General features: G+C 39.6%; 1 protein-coding gene across 1 annotated transcript in view; it reads right to left on the bottom strand.

The window, feature by feature from the left end:
* Positions 1-22500, bottom strand: part of cacna1hb (calcium channel, voltage-dependent, T type, alpha 1H subunit b) — a 47252-nt gene that overhangs the window by 8032 nt on the left and 16720 nt on the right. Inside the window, exons 9-23 of the mRNA XM_030779017.1 lie at positions 19788-19939; positions 17409-17594; positions 17006-17123; positions 15651-15806; positions 14761-14848; positions 14433-14632; positions 11215-11583; positions 10696-10796; positions 8434-8557; positions 7640-7708; positions 6877-7061; positions 6206-6332; positions 5812-5937; positions 4544-4633; positions 3024-3216 (exon numbers count right to left, since the gene is read on the bottom strand). Of these exons, the coding sequence (XP_030634877.1) occupies positions 3024-3216; positions 4544-4633; positions 5812-5937; positions 6206-6332; positions 6877-7061; positions 7640-7708; positions 8434-8557; positions 10696-10796; positions 11215-11583; positions 14433-14632; positions 14761-14848; positions 15651-15806; positions 17006-17123; positions 17409-17594; positions 19788-19939 (2284 nt within the window). The remainder of the gene's footprint in view (positions 1-3023; positions 3217-4543; positions 4634-5811; positions 5938-6205; positions 6333-6876; positions 7062-7639; positions 7709-8433; positions 8558-10695; positions 10797-11214; positions 11584-14432; positions 14633-14760; positions 14849-15650; positions 15807-17005; positions 17124-17408; positions 17595-19787; positions 19940-22500) is intronic.

Below are 22500 nucleotides of genomic sequence, written 5' to 3'. Positions count from 1 at the left end.
TAGATTGAGTTTGAATTTGTGCCCAGGGTACATCAGAGTTAGGCGGCACAGAGAATCTGGAAACTCATACTGACGCAATGCATTTTATCTCTCAGGGGTCCATTACACCTGCCTGCCTGTGTGTGTGTTTGTGTGTGTGTGTGTGTGTGTGTATAAAAGAAAGAGAGAGAGAGAGAGAGAAAGAGAGAGAGAGAGAGAGAGAGAGAGAGAAATGGGCACTCATCCAGTCAGTAGTTCCCTTTTTCTTGCTGCATAATCCACACTGAAAACTGTAATTATGCTGGGATGTGTATTCTGAACTCAGTGAAATGATAAATATAGTCTGGTGACTTTTAAATCTTTTATGAGCATGAAGAAAACTTGGGGCTTGTACTCTGTGTGGATGTCTTGTTCAGTGAATATACTAAAATTGTTTTTTTGTTGTTGTTGTTTTGTTGTTTGTTTTTGTTGTTTAGGACTTGAATGCTATCTTAAAGGATCCACAAATGTTTAAATTCCATCTAACCCTAACACTGCCTTAAACATAAATTACTCCATTCCAATAACTCATGAAGGATGCTGTGGTAATTACTTGGTAATTTGATCAGTTTGTCCATTGCAGATAAACGCCAGTTTGACACTCCAGAGAACTAATAACTTAAAACCTCAAGCAAACAATGAATAATCTCATTTGGTCACTCAGTCTTTCTCTTTGGTTACACCAAACATTTTTCTTTTCAGTCCATTTAAAGCAGGTGAGGCAGGAGAAAGAAACAGAAAGCAAAGAGCTCATTTTAGGGTAGTCATATATACAGTGGTACTAGTTTATGTAAAGGTGCTTTTATTACCATTTTGAAAAGGCAAAGAGTGAAAATATGCAACATTTGGACATGGTAAACCAGGCACTCTTTCATTAAAGTCCAGAACGTCAGTTTAAGCCAGACAGACTTGTTTGGGTATGAGAGAGTCCGTGGAGGTGATTGGCTAAATCCGCAGCTCTCAGTCTATGATAAGTGCTGCTGTGTGTCTATAACACGAATCCAGGTGGTCTTGTAAAAATTTTCTCAGAACTACAGCCTTAACGGTTTTAAACTTTTGGAGGAAATTGGATTTTTGGTGCCAATCCATCCCAGGACTTTACGCTTTAGACATGCCTATGTTCTGTTGACTCACCAGAGACTTTCAATCTCGCGCCCGCCCACCCCTCCCGAATGCCTACACCTGACTTGGTGCTGAGCCGTTCCCATAGACACACAGTGACACTCTGATGAGACAGAGGTCGCTTGTTCCTGAAAATGCTACTATCTGTGGAATTGAGCTTTTAACAGAAAGCAACAGAGCAGCTCAACAATATTCATCTAAACCAACAACACATCCAGACATACCAAAAGAACTCGGCTAATATTCTTATAATGTTTTGGAGGTTCTCTTTTACTTGTATCTATCTGTAGTTAACCCTTTCACTTCCCTCGACTACTCTTGTATCTGCTTGATCGCTGGACTTATACTGCAGCACTTGTATCACTGACAGCTCCTCAATGGCCACATGCTTGGACAGCACTTGTAAGTTGCTTTAGATAAAAGAGCCTGCTAAATGAATGAGCATAAATATGAATGTAAAGTTTTTCATCATCAGAGTTTTTAGCTGTGGTGAGCAACTGTTAAGCAACTGTTTATCTTATAGTTATAAATCTAGTTCTAGTCATTTGCCCTGCTGTGTGCACAGGATATGCGCATGATACTGTATGTGCTTTTTATCATGGAGGAGTCTTGTTGCTAAAAAAGGCTCTGTATACTCAAAAGGAGCCACTGGTTTAACTGGGGACAGGATGGGCCCCAGAGACAGTTGACTGTACCAGTGGGTGGGCCCGAAACATTGGCGGTCTGCTCGTGCATGTTTTTGAAGCCCTTTTTGAAGCCGTTACAAAAGAAGACCTCTATGACGTCTCCAAGAATGTCTGAGGTCATGGGAGCTGCCCTCTGTATGTCGTCATGGTAAACCTTATAACCAAATAAAGGAGTTTTGGTGCTTTTTGAAAACTGAAGGCCAATGATATTATTGTACTTGGACTACCAGCCAAACAGCTGCATGTAAAGACATGAATTCACAGAGGTAAAGCTAGCGTTCCTTGATGGTCTACAAAGGATAATTGGTTTCTAAAGCAAAACTGAATTACTTTTCAATATTGTGTCCAAAGGATTTTAATGTAACCTCACTCAAACAGCAGCTTTAGACAATTATTTATTTAGAGTGATTAAGCATTGTAGTTATAATGGTAATTGTCTATCTTGTGCATACCTTATGTATAGTCATGAAGGGTTTTGTGTAAACCATCCAATTCCCCACAATTCAGAGGACTGCCAAAGGTGGATCAAACACGGGGATGTTGCTTGCTATCTAAATAAATCTGCTACATTTTGCTTTGTATTTGTTTTCTTGTTATCTCTATTTTGTTTGATTGATTTTTTTCTGATTAGACTTTCATCCTTAAATTTCTGTGTTTGCTGGGGATTTTGTTTAGAAGTTTCTGTGGGGTTTTCTCTTGGAACATCAGGGCCATGATATTTTAAAAAAAACAGAGAGAGAGATAGAGAGAGAGATAGAGAGACAGAGACAGAGACAGAGAGAGAAATAGGCCTAGGGTTGCTTTATTCATTTTCTTTTTAGACAGGTAATGATAGCAGTTTTGGATAACTAGGAGAGAAGTCACTTGGACTAGAGAGATAATGAATGGAGTATACTGATTAAAGAGGCTGGGTCTTCATAGAAATTAAAGAACAACGCTGCAAAGGTAGTTTGAGTGATTCATTAGAGAGGCTCACTTTTGAACATTCTTCAGGAAGAGGACTGTTGAGAGAAATATCGATTCTGAGTGAAGTTTTTTGCCATAGCCAGTGCCAGACATTGTATGTGTTTGAATGTGGAATGCGATTAAGGATCCTATCTCTAATTACTGACTTTAGATATAATTACTGACTTTAGATAACCATTTTTAAAAAAAAAAATTAAAAGCGGAATTAAAAATGCGATGAAAGTGACTTACTCCTGCGTTTTTTCTCCATGCGTCTCTGTCTCCTCTCCTCCCTTAGGCGAGCCTCCTCCTCTTCCTGGTCCTGTCGGCACTTATGGAAGTTCTCCACCACCACACCAACAAACATGTTCAGCACAAAGAAGCTGACGATTAACAGGAACGAGATAAAGTACAGCAACATCCAGGGATTATGGTTTCTCACTGGCTATAGACAGAGACAGAGAAAAAGAGAGAGAGAGACAGAGAGAGGGGGGGGGGGGAGAGGAAGTGAAACTGTCACTGTGAAAAGGTACTGTATAAGTTTCTTATTGAATGTGGAGTGAATGTCCAATTACACACACACAAAAGGAAATGTCTGTCAAGGTGAATGCAGGGCAGAGTGTGGAGAGCCTATTGGCGTAAAAGCACAAATATTACGCGCGCACACAAACACACACACACACGCACACACACACACACACACACACACACACACACACACACACACACACACACACACACACACACACACACTTGCACGCAGAGGCAGAGACAGAGAGAGAAGGAGAGAGAGAGAGAAAGGAGTTGAACATCGTAAAAGCTGTAAGCAGTGAATATCTGCCGTGTGTTTCATTTTATCTGTTCAATTACTTCATATTTATCACACTTCCATTGTAAAATCGCTTCAATAATTCATTCAAATGAGCTTAACTGGGGGAGACTCCATCAGATTTCAAAAACTAGATGCGTAATCAGACAAGTGAAGTATGTGGGGCTGAAATGAAATGAAAAGATGAAATACAATGAGGACGCTGAGGCCAGCCAACAGCCTAAAGACACACACTCAAACACAAAGCAATGTTTATCTGCTGCATCATTTTTCCCTTATAGTGTTACCCAAAACACACACACACACACACACACAAACACATACACACACACACACACACACACACACACACACACACCTTCTCTGTCTGTGTTTGAAATCTCTCTGTGGATTTTAATGGTAAATGTTCCTGTGTTCTTCCTCTCTCTCTCTTTCTCTCTCTCTCACTCCCTCTCAGTAGTTTCCTCCGTTTCTCTCTTCCTCTGTCTCTCTCTTTCTCTCTCTTTCATTCCCTCTGTCTAGTTTCCCCCATCTCTCTCCCTCTCCCTCTATCCCCTCTCTCTCTGTCTCTCTTTCTCAGGTGTTTTGTTCTGTAATCTGGGTTTGGATTCCCTGGGGGTATTTTCAAAGTAACATCCTATTATATTTCCACGGTTTACATGTATCTAACTCTCTTTTCTCCTGAAACACCGCTGCTGCATCCTGTCAAATAAAATTACACATGAAAGATGTTGGAGTAATGAAGACCATGGAGAATTTAACCTGCTGTGTATGTGTGTGTGTGTGTGTGTGTGTAGCCACATACAGAAAGGAAAGGAGACCAAAGTAGTTCAAGCCACTAAGTTACATTAAGTTACATGCAGAATCACATATGTCCACACACACACACACACACACACACACACACACACACACACACACACACACACACACACACACACACCTGTTGGTCAACTGCAACTGCATCCAGTCCATCATACATGATGTTAACCCAACCATCTTTAGAGGCCAGAACGAACAAAGTCATCAGCGCCTGCAGAAAACAAAACACAAAAATGAATAAATAAAACAAACACAGTTACCTATCACTGGGATGTACTAAATTAAATGGCAAAGGCAGCAATACAATTATTTAAAAAAAAAAAACACACATTTGTTCATGCATAAAAATTCATATCAAATGAAATGCAAAACTTGAAGTAGTATACTGAACTAATATATGCAACAAAATGAAGAACAAAACACTTGAAGGCAATAAACCAATCAACAAACCAACGCACAAACAAAACAAATATAACTCACATTAAAATAAGAATTAACGTGCAGATTAATAGTAACAACAGCCTAAATATCTGGCACCAGAAAATAACAAATCGCTCTAGTAATCCAACCAAAAAAATAAAAAAACAGTTTAAAATTTTTTTGATGGATTAGTCATGAATGTGTAATTCCAGTGCAAGTGTTTGAAGTGGATTAATCAACTTTTATGCCCCCAGTGGCAAAAATGCAAATTACAAAAAAATGAGAGAAAAAAAAAAGTTGTGTAACTGTCTATCTGAACAGAACACATTTTCCTTTTTTCTCCTCACAGTGCCACATGCCAGTCTCTCTCGGCGTACCTCAGACGGACAGACCTGTCTCCCTCCATGCCTATGATTTAACAGTTTCAGTCCAGGTGACGGTAGTAATATGTGATGAACTAAATCTATTATTCTGAGCAGTGTAATACACCCATGTCTCTAGAACATCTTAGCACCTTGTGAATTCTAAAAAAAATTCCCAGATAAATTCCCTGGTCTTTTTAAACAAGCAGGTGCTCTACCATTTCTTTCTTGTTGAGATATCAACAATATGTCTGACACCTTACTTGTCAGACATCAAAATGCTTTTTTTTCCTTTCGATCATCTGTATATAGATATGTATGTATAAAAGGGTAGGGGAAACTAAGTCTTGTGTGTGTGTATGTGTGTGTGTGTGTGTGTGTGCGCGCGCGCTTGTGTGTGTGTTTGTGCACCTGTGTGTGCGCACAAAAAATACACCAGTGTTAATTTAACTCTGAGGGTATTTAAATCCAGACCAGATCAGTGTGGAACCACATAAACACCCTCAAAGTTAAATTAATATTGCTGAATTTGCTCTGTGTGTGTGTGTGTGTGTGTGTGCGCGCGCGCCTGTGTGCATGTACGCGTCTTTGTGTATGTGTCTCCAACCTGTCCAAGGTTGTCGAAGTTGTATTTCCTGCGGACCCAGCGGTAGTTAGCCTGCACACACTCTGATTTGTTGGTGATGTTTCTGGTGTCAAATCCCTCACAGTGATAAAATTTACCTTTAAACAACTGAGAGAGGAACACATAAATACATTATACAAACATGCTGTCGCTTTCTCTCTCTCTCTCTCTCTCTCTCTCTCTCTCACACACACACACACACACACACACAGAACACAGCTAGATCTGACTAAGAACTTGTGAACTTGTCGGCTGACAGCTCTGTTCATGCCTGCTGATACTCATGTCTGCAGCTCTTAATCTGTCCACACTGTAGCTGAGCAGTGAGCCCTGTGTGCTGTGATGGTGTAAGAGTATGTGCGTATCATATGTTTACCTGAACTCCCAGTATGCCGAACACAATGAAGAAGGCACAGCAGATGAGAACAATGTTCCCGATCGGTCTCAGAGATGTTATCAGCGTCTCAACCACTAGCTTCAGCCCTGGGGCCCTGCTGATCACCCTGATAACACACACACAAACACAGACACACACACAAACACACACACCACAAACACACACACACACACCAGGTGTGCACGTAGTCAGCTATTTACTGTATATTATGCCCCATTACAGAGTGTAATTGCATATTTTATGCCATATATCCTGAGCATGACAATGCAAACCAAATCAGTGGAAGCTTTTAAAAAAAGAGAGCACAAAGAGGAAAATTACCGACAGAGTCTGATGACAGTGACACTGTAATTCCACAAAATGTAACTGAGCAGTCATGTGTGAAGCGTGTGAGTCACTTTTTTTAAGTGGTTCTAAACCTTGAGTTCACAAAAGTCAGACCAATGAATCATTCTCTTATTCAAAACATTCTTATTCTACTCACTGATCATTTCTACTTTAAAATGTGTAGCATTGTACAGTACAATGGTTTGTTCCATCTCCCCAGTTTTAGAGGGATGGGTGAGATATTGTGTCACTAAGATAATGTACAAACCAGCAGCTTCAGCCCCAGAGACCCTGTTACCACGGTAACAGCCACACCCGTATACCTGAGCGGTCGAAGCGTCCTAAGGAGTCGCAGTACCCGTAAAATGCCCAGTATTCGGTTCCCACCAGAGGAGGCCAGTGAAAACAGTATGTCCACTAAAGATACAAACACCAGCAGGCCATCCAGAACATTCCAGCTGCTCTTTAAGTATGTGTCTGGACCAACATATAGTCCCATTGCTACCACCTGTAAAAGCACCACCGCCACCATCATCATCATCATCATCATCATCGCCATCATCATCATCATCATCATCATCATCTTCATCATCATCATTTTAGTATTGTTTGATTGCCCATGTTTCTTTAAAAACTCCAGATTTAATCAAGGTGTCCATTTAAACATGGCAGTCATGCACTATTTCCTTCATTAGAGAACCATTTGAGAGTCACGTCACAATCACTTTAATTGTTTTTTCCCCCACTCATTAGCTCCCAAGATCCAGTCTACCTCACTGTAAAAAATAACTAAAAAAGGTTATGAAACTTAACTTTACTAAATTACTAAAATTACAAATGACTAAATAACTAAAACTTAACCTAAGTAAATGCAAAATAAATGCAAAATGTCACAATGTTTGACTATTTGCTTATTGTGTTTGAGATGCTTGACAGGCTCGTGGTTTTGAGGGACACTGAGTGTCATGGATAATATACATTATGTGTAATTCTAATAAGGACCCATCTGACAGATGGTGTCATATAGTGTGTCATGTCATATGGTGTGTCATGTCATATATGTGACTTTAGACAGCTCTGTTTTACCTTAAGTGTCATCTCGGTCACGAAGATCACGGTGAAGATGTAGTTTGACACATTGAGAAAAATACGCTCCTTAAAACAACAAAAATATTATTACAGTCAATGAAATCAGTAATAGCCATCAGCAACCAACCAAACAAACAAATATCTATTTATTATCTGACATTTGTTGAAAAGCGAAAACCCACATGATTGTTTGAATGTCACTGATAATTTACACAAAATCATCTCAAAGGAAAACCAAATGAGCAAGGCAGACTTCTATGACTGTATTGTAAAAATGTGAGAGAAATTAAGTATTAAAGTGAGAGAAAATGAGGTCTCAGCACCCTTACATAATCATAGTTTCTCTAAGATCACACAGTCAGGTTCAGACAATGACACATTATCTTTTCACATGCAGATACACAACTGCCATAGCTGAAATCAGGCAGAGAATATAAAAAAGTAAAAAACAAACAAGCAAAAAAACACCCTTAAACAATCGCCTCTAGTGTTACTAAAAATGCTCAGTTTAGTTAAACTTTTCTAGTTTAGTCTCAAACTCTCTGAAATCTTAAAACTCCCTTAAGCTATTCTAAATGAGACAACCAAAACAAACTTATCTGTAAAACTAAGATCTGGAAACAACAGTAAGGTGCTTTCTGGTGAGTATTTAATGTGTGTAGCACTGTAGTGCTAGCTATGTGTTTTGGATATCTTTAAAACACACTGTGGGTGTGACTGGCTGTAAGTCATGTGCTGCTGAGGTGTCTACTCAGGTGGCAATGGAGTGTGTGTCAGTGTGGTTTGATTACCATGCTGTCGGACGAAATATGTGGTCTCTCTAAAGCAATGGTGATGCAGTTAAGGAAGATGAAGATAAGAACTACATGATCAAACATCTTATGGGTGAGGGCCTTTTGACAGCGCATACGAAATCTGCAGATAAACAGAGGGAGAGAGGGAGAGAGAGAGAGAGAGAGAGAGAAAGAATTTGAATTTTAATGACTTTATTATGTCAGAAATATTTTTTCATACGGAGCGAAAAAGAGAGAGTATGAAATCAAAGCAGGTCCAGGCTACAGTAAGGGTGTTTTGACACTTAATTCCTTTCAGCCAATTTTTGCAAATTCATAGTGGTTCGCCTCAATTTTCATGCAAATGTAAATGCTCCCAAACGAACCCAGATCCCCACTGAAATGAGGTCTGAGTCCTCTTTCAAATGAAGGGACAGTGTGAATGCAAAACAGAATGAAAGTTTTCCCGGTTTTCCCACCTTATGACTCACTTAGAAGTTCCTTTTAAGAACATTCTATATGCTTTCTCATGGGAAACATTCAGCATTTCCACGTTTTTTTTCTTCAGCTTCACGTTTGTACCTGAAAAGAGTCTACAGACCTGGATTTAATGGATTCCATTAGCTTGGATAAGTGAGTTTCACCATTCTACCCTTTTCATCGTCATGTGGAAACAGTGACAATATATAAAGCCACATGGAACCATCAAAGCTTTGAATGCCAAATCATCACGAAAAAACAGTCACGAGAACACAGATCTGCCATTGATGTGACGTGCAAAACCTCATAGTACAGTTTATTTTTCAGAATAATCGAAAGGGCAAAACAGTCTTCAGTGTTCCTAGTCAAAACCACATTTCTGTGACTGTCCGACTTTTAGTGATTCATTATTTTGCTCTTCGGGAAATGACAAAATGGGACAAATGCAGCTTTTGTGATGAGGGTACTTAAAGTCATCAAATGACGTTCAGTAGCTTTATGGGGATCTTCAAAGAAAAGAGGAATAACACAGTCTGGTTCACACCAATGAATCAGACAGAGAGCTTTATTTAAACCTCATTACAAACCACAACAGATGACCTTCTGCAGATGACCACCCCAACCCCCCCCCCCCCCCCCCCCCACCCCCCACACTACTCCCTGCCCACCCCCATGACTAAAAAACTCACTTTTCTCATTTCTCTTCATTTTCAAGTTTAACTTCTCAGCTTCTTTTTTAATGGATGTCTTTTATTTCTTTTTTTTCAGGTGTCCTCATTTAAGAGAAGGAGCCGAGATTCTTTTTCAAAGCCTTTTTACCTTTAACTGACTTTAACGGGCACGCTTATAAAGCATGCCTCGTCTCCACACATGACCTAGGTCTGGCAAACCTCTTATCTGTTGGAAGAAGCCAAAATGATTCACACAGATACAATCAATTTCTGCACTGGCTAGGGTAACTAGGATAACCTGTTACAGAACACTCGATTTATACACTATCAAAAAAAAAAAATTTTTTTTCACTCAATAACAACAAAAAGCATTTCAAACAGCAACAAGCACCTGAGTTAATTTAATCTTACCAAGTTAGGTTATCAGAATAAATGTATAATTTTCCATTAATGTAAACAGTGAAAGCACCACAAACCACCCACAGGCCTGCTCTGTTCTGTATGGTTTACCTGTGGAATAATGCACTGAGGTTGGTGTGGTTTTGCCAGGGTGTTCCAGTAGTTTTTATAGAGAAAATCCAAAAGATATCTCAAAAAACATAATGTACTGTACTTGTCCAGTTATTTAGTCAATATGCTCCATCTGGATGTTTTATATGTATGTATGTAAAATAATGTAAAATAATACGACTGACTTGATTATTTTGGAGTGAACTGGTCATTTACATTAGGCTAGCAGAGTCTCATGTACTCCATCGTTTCCAGCATGTTAATATTTGCATTCTGACCTCAGCTATAACAGCTTGTGGAGAAAATCTAAAAACCATTTAAGAGTTGTCTTGAGGTAAGTCCTTGATGGAGAAAAAAAATACACAGCTGGTGACCCTTTCCCCCAAACACTGGAAATGTTGCATTAATATTTCTTGGGATAGTTACACATGTAATCACATACAAACACACACACACACACACACACACACACACACACATAATCATTTGTTACTTCTTCTATTTTAATGAGGTAAATGACACTCTGTGTGTGTGCGTTTGTGTGTGTGCGTTTGTGTGTACACGCCTGCGTGTGTGTGTGTGTGTGTGTGTGTGTGTGTGTGTGTGTGTGTCTACTCACTCATTGTGTGGAGAGAATAAATAGAGTGACCAGTCCTCATGGTCTCTGCACCACTGGGGTTTATATGGTTCCAGCATCCTCTTCAGTCGGAAAGACCAGTTCTACAAACAAATCACAGCTTATAAGATACACATCAACATGATCCACATCACACCATGAGGGTTAACCAAATCTATACAGCATCTCAACAAATACACGGATAATTTACAAAGTATAGTCTCATAATACTAACTCACTGGAACAACCTGCACTCAGCAAACTACACAGACAAAAAATGACATCCAAGCAACATCTTGCACTCAGATGGATGGAGAGACTGAGACAGAGGCAGGCAGGGAGGGAGGGAGAGAGAAAGAGAGAAAGAGACAGAGACAGAGTATGAGCAAGAGAGAGAAAGAGAGAGAGAGAGAGAGAGAGAGAGAGAGAGAAAGAGAGAGAGAAAGAGAGAGATCGAGGGAAAGAGGGGGAGAGAGCCAACTGTGCTGAACACAGTTAAGACAGGAGCTGAGATAACCCCACCTCTTCTTGTGGCTCCTCGTCCCCTGTGTGTGACAGCCTCTGCTGTAGGTCTGGCAGGGCAGTACCAGAGTGGACAGAATATGGGGAGGGAGGATAAGAGTAGTCCAGTCCTCCGTTGCACTCCATGTACGAGTGTGACGTCACGGGAACCTGCAGGAACTCTGGGTAATCTAAAGACTCCAGCCTCGAAACTCCGCCCATGCTGCCCGTCCTGCTTGACTTCCCTCCTTCTGATTGCTCCTCATCAGAACTGCTGTGCCCCTCCCCCGACAACAAGGACTCGCGCTCATCTGACTGGCCACGCCTCTTAAGGCTGGGGGCGTGGCCTAGGCTGTTCCAACTTGATCTGCGGCTTCCCCACAGACTGGACTATGACACACACACACACACACACACACACACACACCAAAAACATCATAGATTAAAACTTGCTTATGCTGTAGTTATTAAGAAAATGATTACCACAGAACATGGAGGACACATGAGTCATGTTCACCCTGTCACCTTTCTATGTCTGTGAGAGCTACATATGAACTCACAGTGAGTGAAATGCACCAAACTCTTCACAGACCTTCTGAAGGCAAGAACATGATGCTAAAAAGATGTGTAATTGTTCAAGATGTCTTTTAGTTTGCTTAGAGTGAAATTCCAACCTAATAATCATTAATCTAAGTGTGCACAGATATGTGGATTGCAATGGCCCCTGACTAAAACCAAAACTGCATATACTACACATCCTCCACCATTTCATTTTATTTCATGTATTAAAGTGACTGGAGAAATCTGCCTTCTCATAAACACAGACCTTGTAAAAACATGACAACAGTCATTGGAACAGTCACTGGCAGCTACAGATGTTAAAGGTTGTTGGTCTTGAAACCTTGACAGTGAATTGTGAGGAGGATAAGAAAGTTAAAGCAAACATTCCCCCATAATGTCGGAAAAGGAGTGAATCTTCTTTGATTTCAACTTAATTAAATATTTTTAAAAGCACAAAGTTTTTATGTTTTGGGAAAAAGATCCAACATGATTTTAAAAAATCAGAGGTTCCTAAACAGTTCTTTTCTCTCAATCCCATTGGTTAAAATTCTTGTGAATACTGGGGTGTAACTATCTAAATTCTTGCTACAGTATCCTCATACACACAGCTATGAACTTATGGGTTGATCTACAACATAACAGGGCATGTGGAAAATCATAAAAACTTTAAAAAATTCTTCAGTGCTGCTCAAGCGGGAGAATCCGTTAATGTGAAAAAGTCCACACCGACACACGGCTCTTGCCTTGACCTCCATTCAATGTCCCTCCAGCGTAAACAAACATCTATTGGCTGATGACTTGTTGAGACCATGAGTGTTATGGCATTTCAGCGAGAAAGTCCTGAGCTGAAGCAGTAACTCACTGGGATATTTTTCCACAGGCCCAATGTGAGAAGAAGAAAAAAAAATCTCAATTAAAAGCTTCAGTGACCTTAATAATAGCTCATGCAGAGAAGAATTTTGTTTCAGTTCACTGTAGAGGTAAACGTCACACATCCTACTACAACAATGAAGATAAGGGCGATTGATGACATCACAAAACGCGTATGATCGAATGTAGTGACAGTGAAATATTTTGATGATCTGGTTGACCGTTTTTGTGATTTGTTTTTGTTTTTAAATTGTATGCTTTTTGTTAGGTTTATGACAATAGCAAAAAAAAAAAATATGTAGTGCTTGAGAAAGGCCATTACAATGCACAGCATATTATCTGTGATAGACCGATTGATGTAGAGCCAAATTTAGTGCTATGAGAAATGACTATGTTGTCAGAGGTCTTCCTGGGGCATAGGGTCTAATTAAGAGTTACGCTGTTTTAGAGTTATGTTCTCAGATTTGTAGAATTTTCTACTGGCTTCTTCATACCATTCAGAGTATAGCTTCCAGATGGTTACTATATTATCAGATTTTGTTCCAGTAGCAGCAAATCAATATCTTGCAGAGAACTGGACATTAACAAATCTGTAATTGCAAAAAAAATGTATGAAAAAAAAATCAACCTATACAGAATTTACAACACACTGTTATTTGTTAAGTGAAGCGAGTACACAGTCGTTAGAGACGCCTCCAGAGAGATACTCTTTTCTTAAACCTAAGAACCTAAGAGACTAATGGACTTTTCTCACTGCGTTTCTCAGAGAGTGTCTTTAAACCCGGAGGCTTCACTCTATGTGTTCCCTCTCAAGCTTCCAGCCAACGCAACAAAAACACCAGTGTACTCCAATTCAACCGTCAAAGTGCTGGAATTAGCTGATAATACACTGCTGATGGGTTTTATTTCCAAAAGCAATTAGTCTGCCTGCCAAGGTGAAATGCAGGAACTAATGCCCCTGGAGTTCCCAGAACAATTTGGAAATCGACATACTAAAGGCTGAGGAAATCGAGTTGGAGTTCTGAGAGTCTGGTTTTGATTGTCCAACATCAACACATACAAGTTCTGCTAGGAGAATGATTTCTGAAGCAGTCATTTTTCTTTTTGTTTTTTTAAAAAAAAAAACGTTTTCTTCAAGAAATTGTGCACTGTTTCAGAAGTAAGTGGAAAAATCTTACAGTATAATAATTGAAGAAGAGAACAGCACAGTGCTGGGAGCAGAGACTTCCTTTAATGTCAATGAAAGGAAACTTTTCATTGGCTCCTGAGTAAAATTCCACTGCAGCCTCTATGAAATCACTGTCCCTTCCTTCATTGTCTCTTCAGAGAATGTAACTGAAATGGAATTATCTCACACGTTCCAAATTTTACATTATGATGTCACATCTCTCCTTCATTCCATTCTTCTATATGCAGAACCACCTTCTGAGCTGGCTTTGTTGCAAAAGGCTGAAGGGCAGTCAAACAATACACACGGTTCCAGTTTTTCTAAGACTTCGCTACATTTCATATTGTGTATGATGTGGTGGTGTGTGTTGTCGCGCAAAAGAAAAACAGATACTGTGTCTCAGAATGTGTTTTATACCCTCCACGTGGCATACACAGATGTAAATTATGTAAGTGCATTATCTATGTCAATGGAAATTAGCATTTTATTCCACTACATTCCATTCATTTTTTATGTTCCATAAATTTTTTATTATTGTTTCATTATTGTGTGTGTCTGAGTGTTTGTGTGCGTTTGTGTTTGTTCGCGCGTGTGTGTGTTTGTGTTTGTGTGTCTGTTTAATTCTCAATCTAATGCTCACCAGGGACCTCTGGTCATGGGTGTGTCCGTTGGGGTCGTTGGAGGTTATGCTACTCCGCCGTGACTGGCTGTAGATAAGGGTGTGTTCTGCCCTGGGATAGGCTGAGCTGTGTGTGTTTATGTTTTGTGGTGGCATGGCAGCGCGAGGTTCCAAGCATCCATTTGGAATAGGCATGAGTGTCTGCATTTTCACCTCTGGTCCTGAGGTCAGACAAAGAGATTAAAGGTCAAAAGTTCACCACAGGGCCATGACAAAAATTACTGGACCAACGGAAAGTCGCATTTATTCACATATCTGGGGCAAAAAAATAAACTGATGCAAAAGGCACCTGAAACTAAGAGCTCCCTTAGCTTTTCCTCATCATCGTAAAGAGAGGAGAGTCCATCATCATCAATGTCCGATCTACTGGCATCACCCTGAAGAAGAGAAAGACAGAGACAGAAAGTGAGAGATTCCTCTATCATATTAATCTACCAGAGTGCTGTTTGAATTAGGGCTGTTTTTCTGTGTGTGTGTGTGTGTGTGTGTGTGTGTGTGTGTGTGTGTGTGCGTGTGTGCGTTATCACCTCATGATAAAGAGGGAGAGAGAGAAACAGAGGAAAAGAGAGATAAAAGGCAAAGAGAAAAAGGAAAGAGAACAAAAGGCTGAATCCAGGCATTGAGCCATCAAACCCTCATGCACACTCACACACACACACACACACACACACACACACACACACACACCAAAGATAGTTTTAATCTACATAATAATTACTCACACAAACAGAAAGCTCAGACATGCACAGTAAAATGAGTTCCTGTTTAATGAGACATCCCTTAAAACTGACCCATCAGAGAGCAGAAATGAATGTCCTGAGAATCTCTGCTGCTTTTCATTTTCCCCTAGACCAGCACTCAGAGTCCTGTGACTCTTCACTACTGCTCTTCTATGACTTTATAATAACCATTACCTCATTTAAAAGACAACCATCATTCATCAAACTTGCATTAAGCACAAACATGTCTGTTAGAGTATCTTCGTACTGGTGGGTAATAAGTGGTTTTAATTCAGTATCTTATCTAAAAGATCTATATTGACAATAGAACTGTAATATCATGTTAGTTAGAAACATTAGACAAGTTTCTCATGGACAGTAATACCCTATGATAGAAAATTTCATATGACTTGTTATCATATTCTTAAACAGTGTGTAAATGTTGCATTTTGTGTCATACCTCAGCCTGAAAACCCTCCACTAAGATGGCCACGAGCAAGTTAAACAAAACGTAGTTCCCAAATGTCATCAAAGCCACGAAGTACAACGCCGCCCAAGGTGTGGTAGAGGCCATGCCATTGTATAACACAACGTTCCAGTCTTCCTGTGTCAAAATCTGTTATAAAACACACACACACACACGCACACGCACGCATGCACGCACGTACGCACACACATGCACACACACACGCAACAAAGGAGAAAGAAAATGAGAGCTATAAGTGAAAAAAGAAATATGTTCAACTCTTAAGTTTGACACATAAAAACCATGGACCTGCTTTTTCAGTTAATACGAGACCTCAGCCATGACTGTCTGCACAGAGAACTCATCTATTTAAACATTTAAATACAACCTTCTTTCTCATTAGACTGAGGGAGGAGGCACAGTGTGTCCCCTCCATAATTCTCTCTCTCTCTCTGTCTCTCTCTCTCTCTCTCTCTCTCACACACACACACACACACCATCACACAGACATAGGGGGGAGAGAGAGAGAGAGAATAGGGAAATTAAAAGGCATTTATACAGCAGGAAGATCCCTGACCTCCATGGCATCCCTGGGAGCCCAGAGTTAATGTAGAAGCATATCAGCATTTACACACCCGTCACCCCCTCTGCGACCTCATCATGCCACCAATATTGCAAGGTGAGGTCGAGTGACCCCGTCATGTTGGTGATAATGCAAGATAAGTTTTGATGACCTAAGCGTTATTTTTCTGACAGAGGCTGTGGGAAGCAAAACACAAACACACACACACACACACACACACACACACACACACACATTCATGCACACACACCCTGTACCACACCTCTGTCTGCCTCTGCTGTTGCCATAGTGACAGAAGGCCAGAGGGAGACTCCAGAACAGTGGACATGGTCAGGAATGACAAGAGATACTAGAATGACATTTTCCCTCTTCAAATTCCAATAATAAAATACTGTTGACCGATGCAGATGAATTTGCACCATGCAAGAGCTACCACTCGAAAAAGCTGAAAAGTGCTTGCCAGAGCATTAGGGTCCAAATCCACTCAGTAAAGTCTGGAACATTCTGTTTTCACGGCACACTTAGAGTATTTAGTACTTACATTTAGAAACTAGACATATACACTTATCAGTCTTTGTCAATCAGGTTTTCTATTTGAACTAACAACAACACACTTGTGATAATGATAATTACAAGAATGATAAGGATAATTATTGTTATCATAAGTAGCACTGATAGTAATAATGATGGTGTCATCTATGATACTAATCTACAGGCTGACTGTTATTATAAAGTGAACAATAAGTTATAAGAATTGTGCACTGACCTGGAACACAGTGACGATGGCCCAGAGAAGAGAGTCAAAGTTCTTCCTGTCTGAGACTGTATCTCCATTCTCCAGTCTCAGGGTAAACTTACAGCCAAACAGATGCATCCCCAGAATGCTATAAGATATTAGAGGATTATCAGAGAGACAGTGAAGAGAAGCAGAGTGAATTCTCGTTATACTTTTGAAGAGAATGTGAATTTTTCAAGCAGCAGTGAAATATAAATGTCTACTTACTTTAGCAATGTTTTACATATATGCACTCTCACACATACAATATGTCTATGCATGTCTCCATTGACATATCAGACAAACAAACTGACACACACACAGACACACGCAAACACACATACTCACACACACACACACGCACAAACACACACTCACGCACACACACACACACCTGAAGATGAAGATGAAAAGCATAAGGAGCATGCAGAAAGTAGCCACATTGTCCATGGTCTTCATCAGGACCACCAGCTGTCTGCGGAGAGCCGGCAGGAACCGGACCAGCTTCAGAACCCGCAGCAAACGGAACGTACGCAGAACCGAAAAACCTCCATCTGCCTGGCCAATGATCTCCCACACACTACAGAGACAGATAGCATTAGCAGTATTAGCACTGGATGTGCTATCAACTCATACAAGTACCACATGATATCTTTTAAATGTTTAGAGTTGAAATGTTTGATGAACTAAGAAAGCAACAGTGCACAAGATGAATTAAAGTTGCAATTGTACCATTACACACTTTACACAGAATTAGTTTTGATCCAGAACCACTGAAGACAGCCGTTTTAGACAAAATAGAGTTTAGATTCATTCATTTAAAAAATGTAAACAATCTTTTTAAAGCTACTTCTTTTCACTGAAACCAGCAGTACTCATTTCAGGCTACACTACAATTATGTATTAATTTTTGTTTGAACATGAAATATTCGAGAGACTTGGTATCAGTGTGTCAGTGTCTCCTGCCATAGTGCGGTGCTGTGGAGCAAGAATGGTCAATGTGATTTGAAGGATGACCATTTTAATTAAACATCAGCATGAGGCAAGCCAAAGCCTCAAATCCAACCAACTCTGAAATGTGAACACGAACGCAAGTGTGATGCGCTCGCATCCAAAACATTCAGACGGTATCTGTTCCACAGTGTTAGATAAACTTCTCAGTCTGAGCAGAGAACGTGTCGCTGTTTGTCCATTTTTAATTAGCGTACGGAGCTCAGATAAAGTCAACTGTAAAGGTAGGATCTATGGTTAATCTGCCATATTGAAATGCAAGATTTACGAAGGGTCGCAACAGTCTGAAGTTGTAGCCTTAAGTAAATTTGCTCATATGTAAGACTTCAGTAGTCTCTTCCCTGTTTATCATGTGTCATCTCTTTCTGTCTCTCTCCCTGTCTCTCTCTCTCTCTCTCTCTCTCTGTACTTTTTGTTTTCTTCCAGAGACATTATAAATCATTTAAGGGCAATGTCTACCTTAAGCATTATGAAAAGAAAGGATAACAAACAGTACATCTATTGTTTATGAATTTTATGAATGTCTGATTGGTAATTTACATGTTCAGTTATATATCACAGTAGTTTAAACGGACTCATGCAAAACCCTGATTCCAGCTTCATGTGCTGCTTCCTTATACTTACTGGGGCTGAACAACCTAAATTAGTAAATTAGGTCGCAGTAGCTAGTCACACGGTACATGACAGTTAACATGCTTAGCTGTAATGTAGGACCATAAATGGAAATATCCTCTTTTCTGAGTAGACTGGCAAAAGTTACTGAACCGTGATTTTGTATGGTACTCCCCTTTCATCAACAAATTTCACCCAATTTTCCAGCTTTCTGGGGCAGTCACGCATTCTAAAGATCCACTCTAAAGATGCTAAAGGCATAGTGTGTCTAAATTTAAGTCAAATGTTACTTGATATATGTGCAAAAAATAAGAAACTTTTGTATGAACACACTTAGAGAACTGCCTTAGCAAATGAAATTGATCATTCATGGGAAACAAGGCCCATTAGAAATACTGTGCCAGTCTACTTGCTGTAGATGTAGGATGTAATTGGTATTACAGTGCAGTTAAATGATTTTACACACATATATAGCAGGTCAGCTGCATGTCAAGTACCAAACAGAATGTAATTCAAGGAGAAGAACTCTGATTTCTATGGTATTGCACAAGAAGGCAACATGCACAACATTTTTAATTAAAGCTCTGATCCATAGAGGTCCATGGTTCTGTCAGCCTTCACCAAAAGATTAACCAGTTTTCAACAGATTTCCATTCAACATAACCACACATTCAACAGGATCATAATGCTATTCCAGTATTATTTATGTGAAATATCTGATGAAAGTATGCACAACAATTCTCAGTTTTAATATATCTAGCTAGCTGTCTGTCTGTCTGCCTGCATACCTGTCTGTCTGCCTGCATACCTGTCTGTCTGCCTGCATACCTGTCTGTCTGTCTGTCTGTATATCTATCTATCTATCTATCTATCTATCTATCTATCTATCTATCTATCTATCTATCTATCTATCTATCTATCTATCTATCTATCGCACATTATCATCTTATTAGGACTCATTTAATGCAGTTTGTGCAGAGGTAAGCACATTTTCAAGTCATGATAAAACCTCATTAATGAGAAAGCTTGTGTGGATTTGCACACACATACACACACGCGCGCGTGCACACACACACACACAAAAGAACAAAGCAGAGTAAAACATAGTTCTAAGAGTGGAGTCAGAGCTGGAAAAGAGCAGAACTTCTACCTGATAATTACAATGATCCCATCAAAGATGTTGTAAGGGTTACTGATGTAGCCATACAGGCCATAGGCCAACAGTTTCAACAGCATCTCCAAGGCAAACATACTGGTGAAGACAATATTACTGATCTCTAAAACATCAGTTAATTCAGCAGGCTGCAGAGAGAGAGAGAGGGAGAGAGAGAGAGAGAGAGAGAGAGAGAGAGGGAGAGAGAGAGAGAGAGAGAGAGAGAGAGAGAGAGAAGAACAAAATACACTTGATATCTTGCACACACTTGCATGTTTAGACAAATCCAGCAGACACTGTTAACACACCATAAATCGAGTATACACAAAAAAAGGCATATGCACAGCACAGACACCAACAACATTCTCTCTCTTTCTCTCTTTCCCTCATTTTGCTCTCTCTCTCCCTCTCTCTCTCTCTCTCTCTCTCTCTCTCTCTCTCTCTCTCTCTCTCTCTCTCTCTCCCTGTTTGGTGTGAGGAAACCCCTGAGGCTGAGGTGTTGAGAGTGCAAAGACAAGATGTCAGAGGGTGGGAAAGAGCAGAGGATGAAGAGAGAAAAGAAATGAACTAATGAAAATTGAAAGGAACTGATATTTCAGTGGAGAAACACTCACGCAAACACATATACATAGACAATCTTTCACGTATGTGAAACAAAAACAAATCAAATGTAATTTCATAATTTCTGATGCATTCACATCTGCTAGTGTGACTACAAATGCTACTGTCTCATACAGGATGTTACAGCTGTTACATCTACTGTGACTACTACTGCTATGGTTAACAACATCAACAATACTAATACTAATATTAATGATATTAATGATATTATTAAAAATACTAATAGTAATACTAACACTGATCCTAATACTAACACTGATACTAATCATCATGATGATCATCAGTCATAGATACAGTAATGAATGCATTTTAATTAGCACGACCCAATGCCTCTCAGACCACAACACGCCTCTATGTATTGAGCAGTACAATTATTATCTCCTGATAGAACTATTAACTTTTCTACATCTCGATCACAAAAAACAGTTTGTACAGTTGGGTAGAAGAAATGATTGAAGAATAATTTCCCCACATTTGACTATATTTCATGATGAAGGAGAAAGTACACATTCGTGTCGACCTCCTCTGCCTGCAGTGAGCACTTACGTAACACTCGTTTGCTATCCTTGTTTGACCGTGTCTTCCTTTTCCAATGACTAGGGCGTGGTCACCAAGACTGTACCCAGTCAGGATCAGTGTCTGCTTTATATCTCTGACAGAGAAGAAATATCCAGCCAAATCATTTTCTCCTTTTAGTTAAAAATGACGAAGACTTTGACTCAGGTGACTGAGTTGACTCTTTTCAGGGTTTCTGTCTTTCTGAATGTCTTTCTTTTTCATAGCTTTGAATCTGAGGGTGTCTGGGTGCCTTGATTTGAGGTACTGCATATCCGGAGAGTTCAGAACTCTCTTTTGTGTGGTTGGAATTAACGGAGGAAGGATTAGTTCTGCTTTACGTACATCATTTGGCATTTTCTTTGCAGTAGGCGTAAAACATAAAATTTTCAGTTCAGTTTGTCACTTAAATTTTACTCAAAAGGAGCTTCTGTTCTTCGTGGCAGCTTGGGAATTATGGTAAAAAAAAAAGAAGAAGAACAGTTAAACTGATTACTTAAACTCCTGTTACTAACCTATATTAAACTATTAAATTCAAATCTTAGATTTTCATTGTTTTCATGTATGTTCTCTGACCACACAGCTCTACAAAAACCAATCACAAGTTACTACACATGGACCAAAATAATGGTCTGAAGCTGAGGACTCTACTCTATTTAAAGTATTTTACTCTATTTAAAGTATTCAAATGGAAGTATTCTCTGTTTTTATTTTGAAGCTCTGGATTCTCTCTCTTTAAATGTTTTTTATTGCCAGCCAGAGAGTTCTAGAAGGTGTTTCTGTTAGCTCAAGGTAACTGTGATCTAAGGTACTGGTTATGGCAGGGTTGCAAAGGAATCTGAAATCTGGACTTTTTCTGGGAAATGATTATTTTATTATTATTTTTTTTTCACTTCAAAGTTAACTGACAGGCCCCAGGTCTGGCAGAACTGTCCCAGCAGATCCGGTTGCTGCATTAACCCTTGTTCAGCGAGTGAGAACAGTACCAGATCTGCATACAATAGAAATCTCACCTGTGTGTCGTACCTTCTGAGAATTAGGGGGTTGCAGACTGCTTCAGTTTGTGCTGTAAACACATTGTTTGAAAGACTGAGGGGTACCGTGAGCAGACTGCAGCGTTCTAATGCACCATAACATTCAGAGAAGAATTTGGCCCATCTATCCCTAATTTGTATGCTGTACGTGTTATTAGTATTCTGTGCCGCTAATTAGCTCACATGTCACCCGTAACGCATAAAATTAACACTTAAAATTTAATAATACACTCCTTTATAACATGTTAAATCGAATGACTTTAGTCCATAAAACATTCTCTCTGTTTTCCTCGCTTGACAGGTGTCTTTGTGTATGAGTATATGTAAGGTGATGATATGGTTTGAAATATAGCAATTTGAAAAAAAAGCTAATCTGATTATTGCATAAGACATTATGTTCATTGAGAAAGGATAACATTTTTGTGTTGAGATTAGTAGCTGTTTACACAGACATGTTTATCAGGACCCAAACCCCATTTATATTAAAGAGGAGACATCCA

The sequence above is a fragment of the Chanos chanos genome, chromosome 7, assembly GCF_902362185.1.
Source record: "Chanos chanos chromosome 7, fChaCha1.1, whole genome shotgun sequence".
Classification (NCBI taxonomy): domain Eukaryota; kingdom Metazoa; phylum Chordata; class Actinopteri; order Gonorynchiformes; family Chanidae; genus Chanos; species Chanos chanos.
Note: the sequence above shows the minus strand (reverse complement) of the source record. Positions and strands in the feature narration are given on the sequence as shown.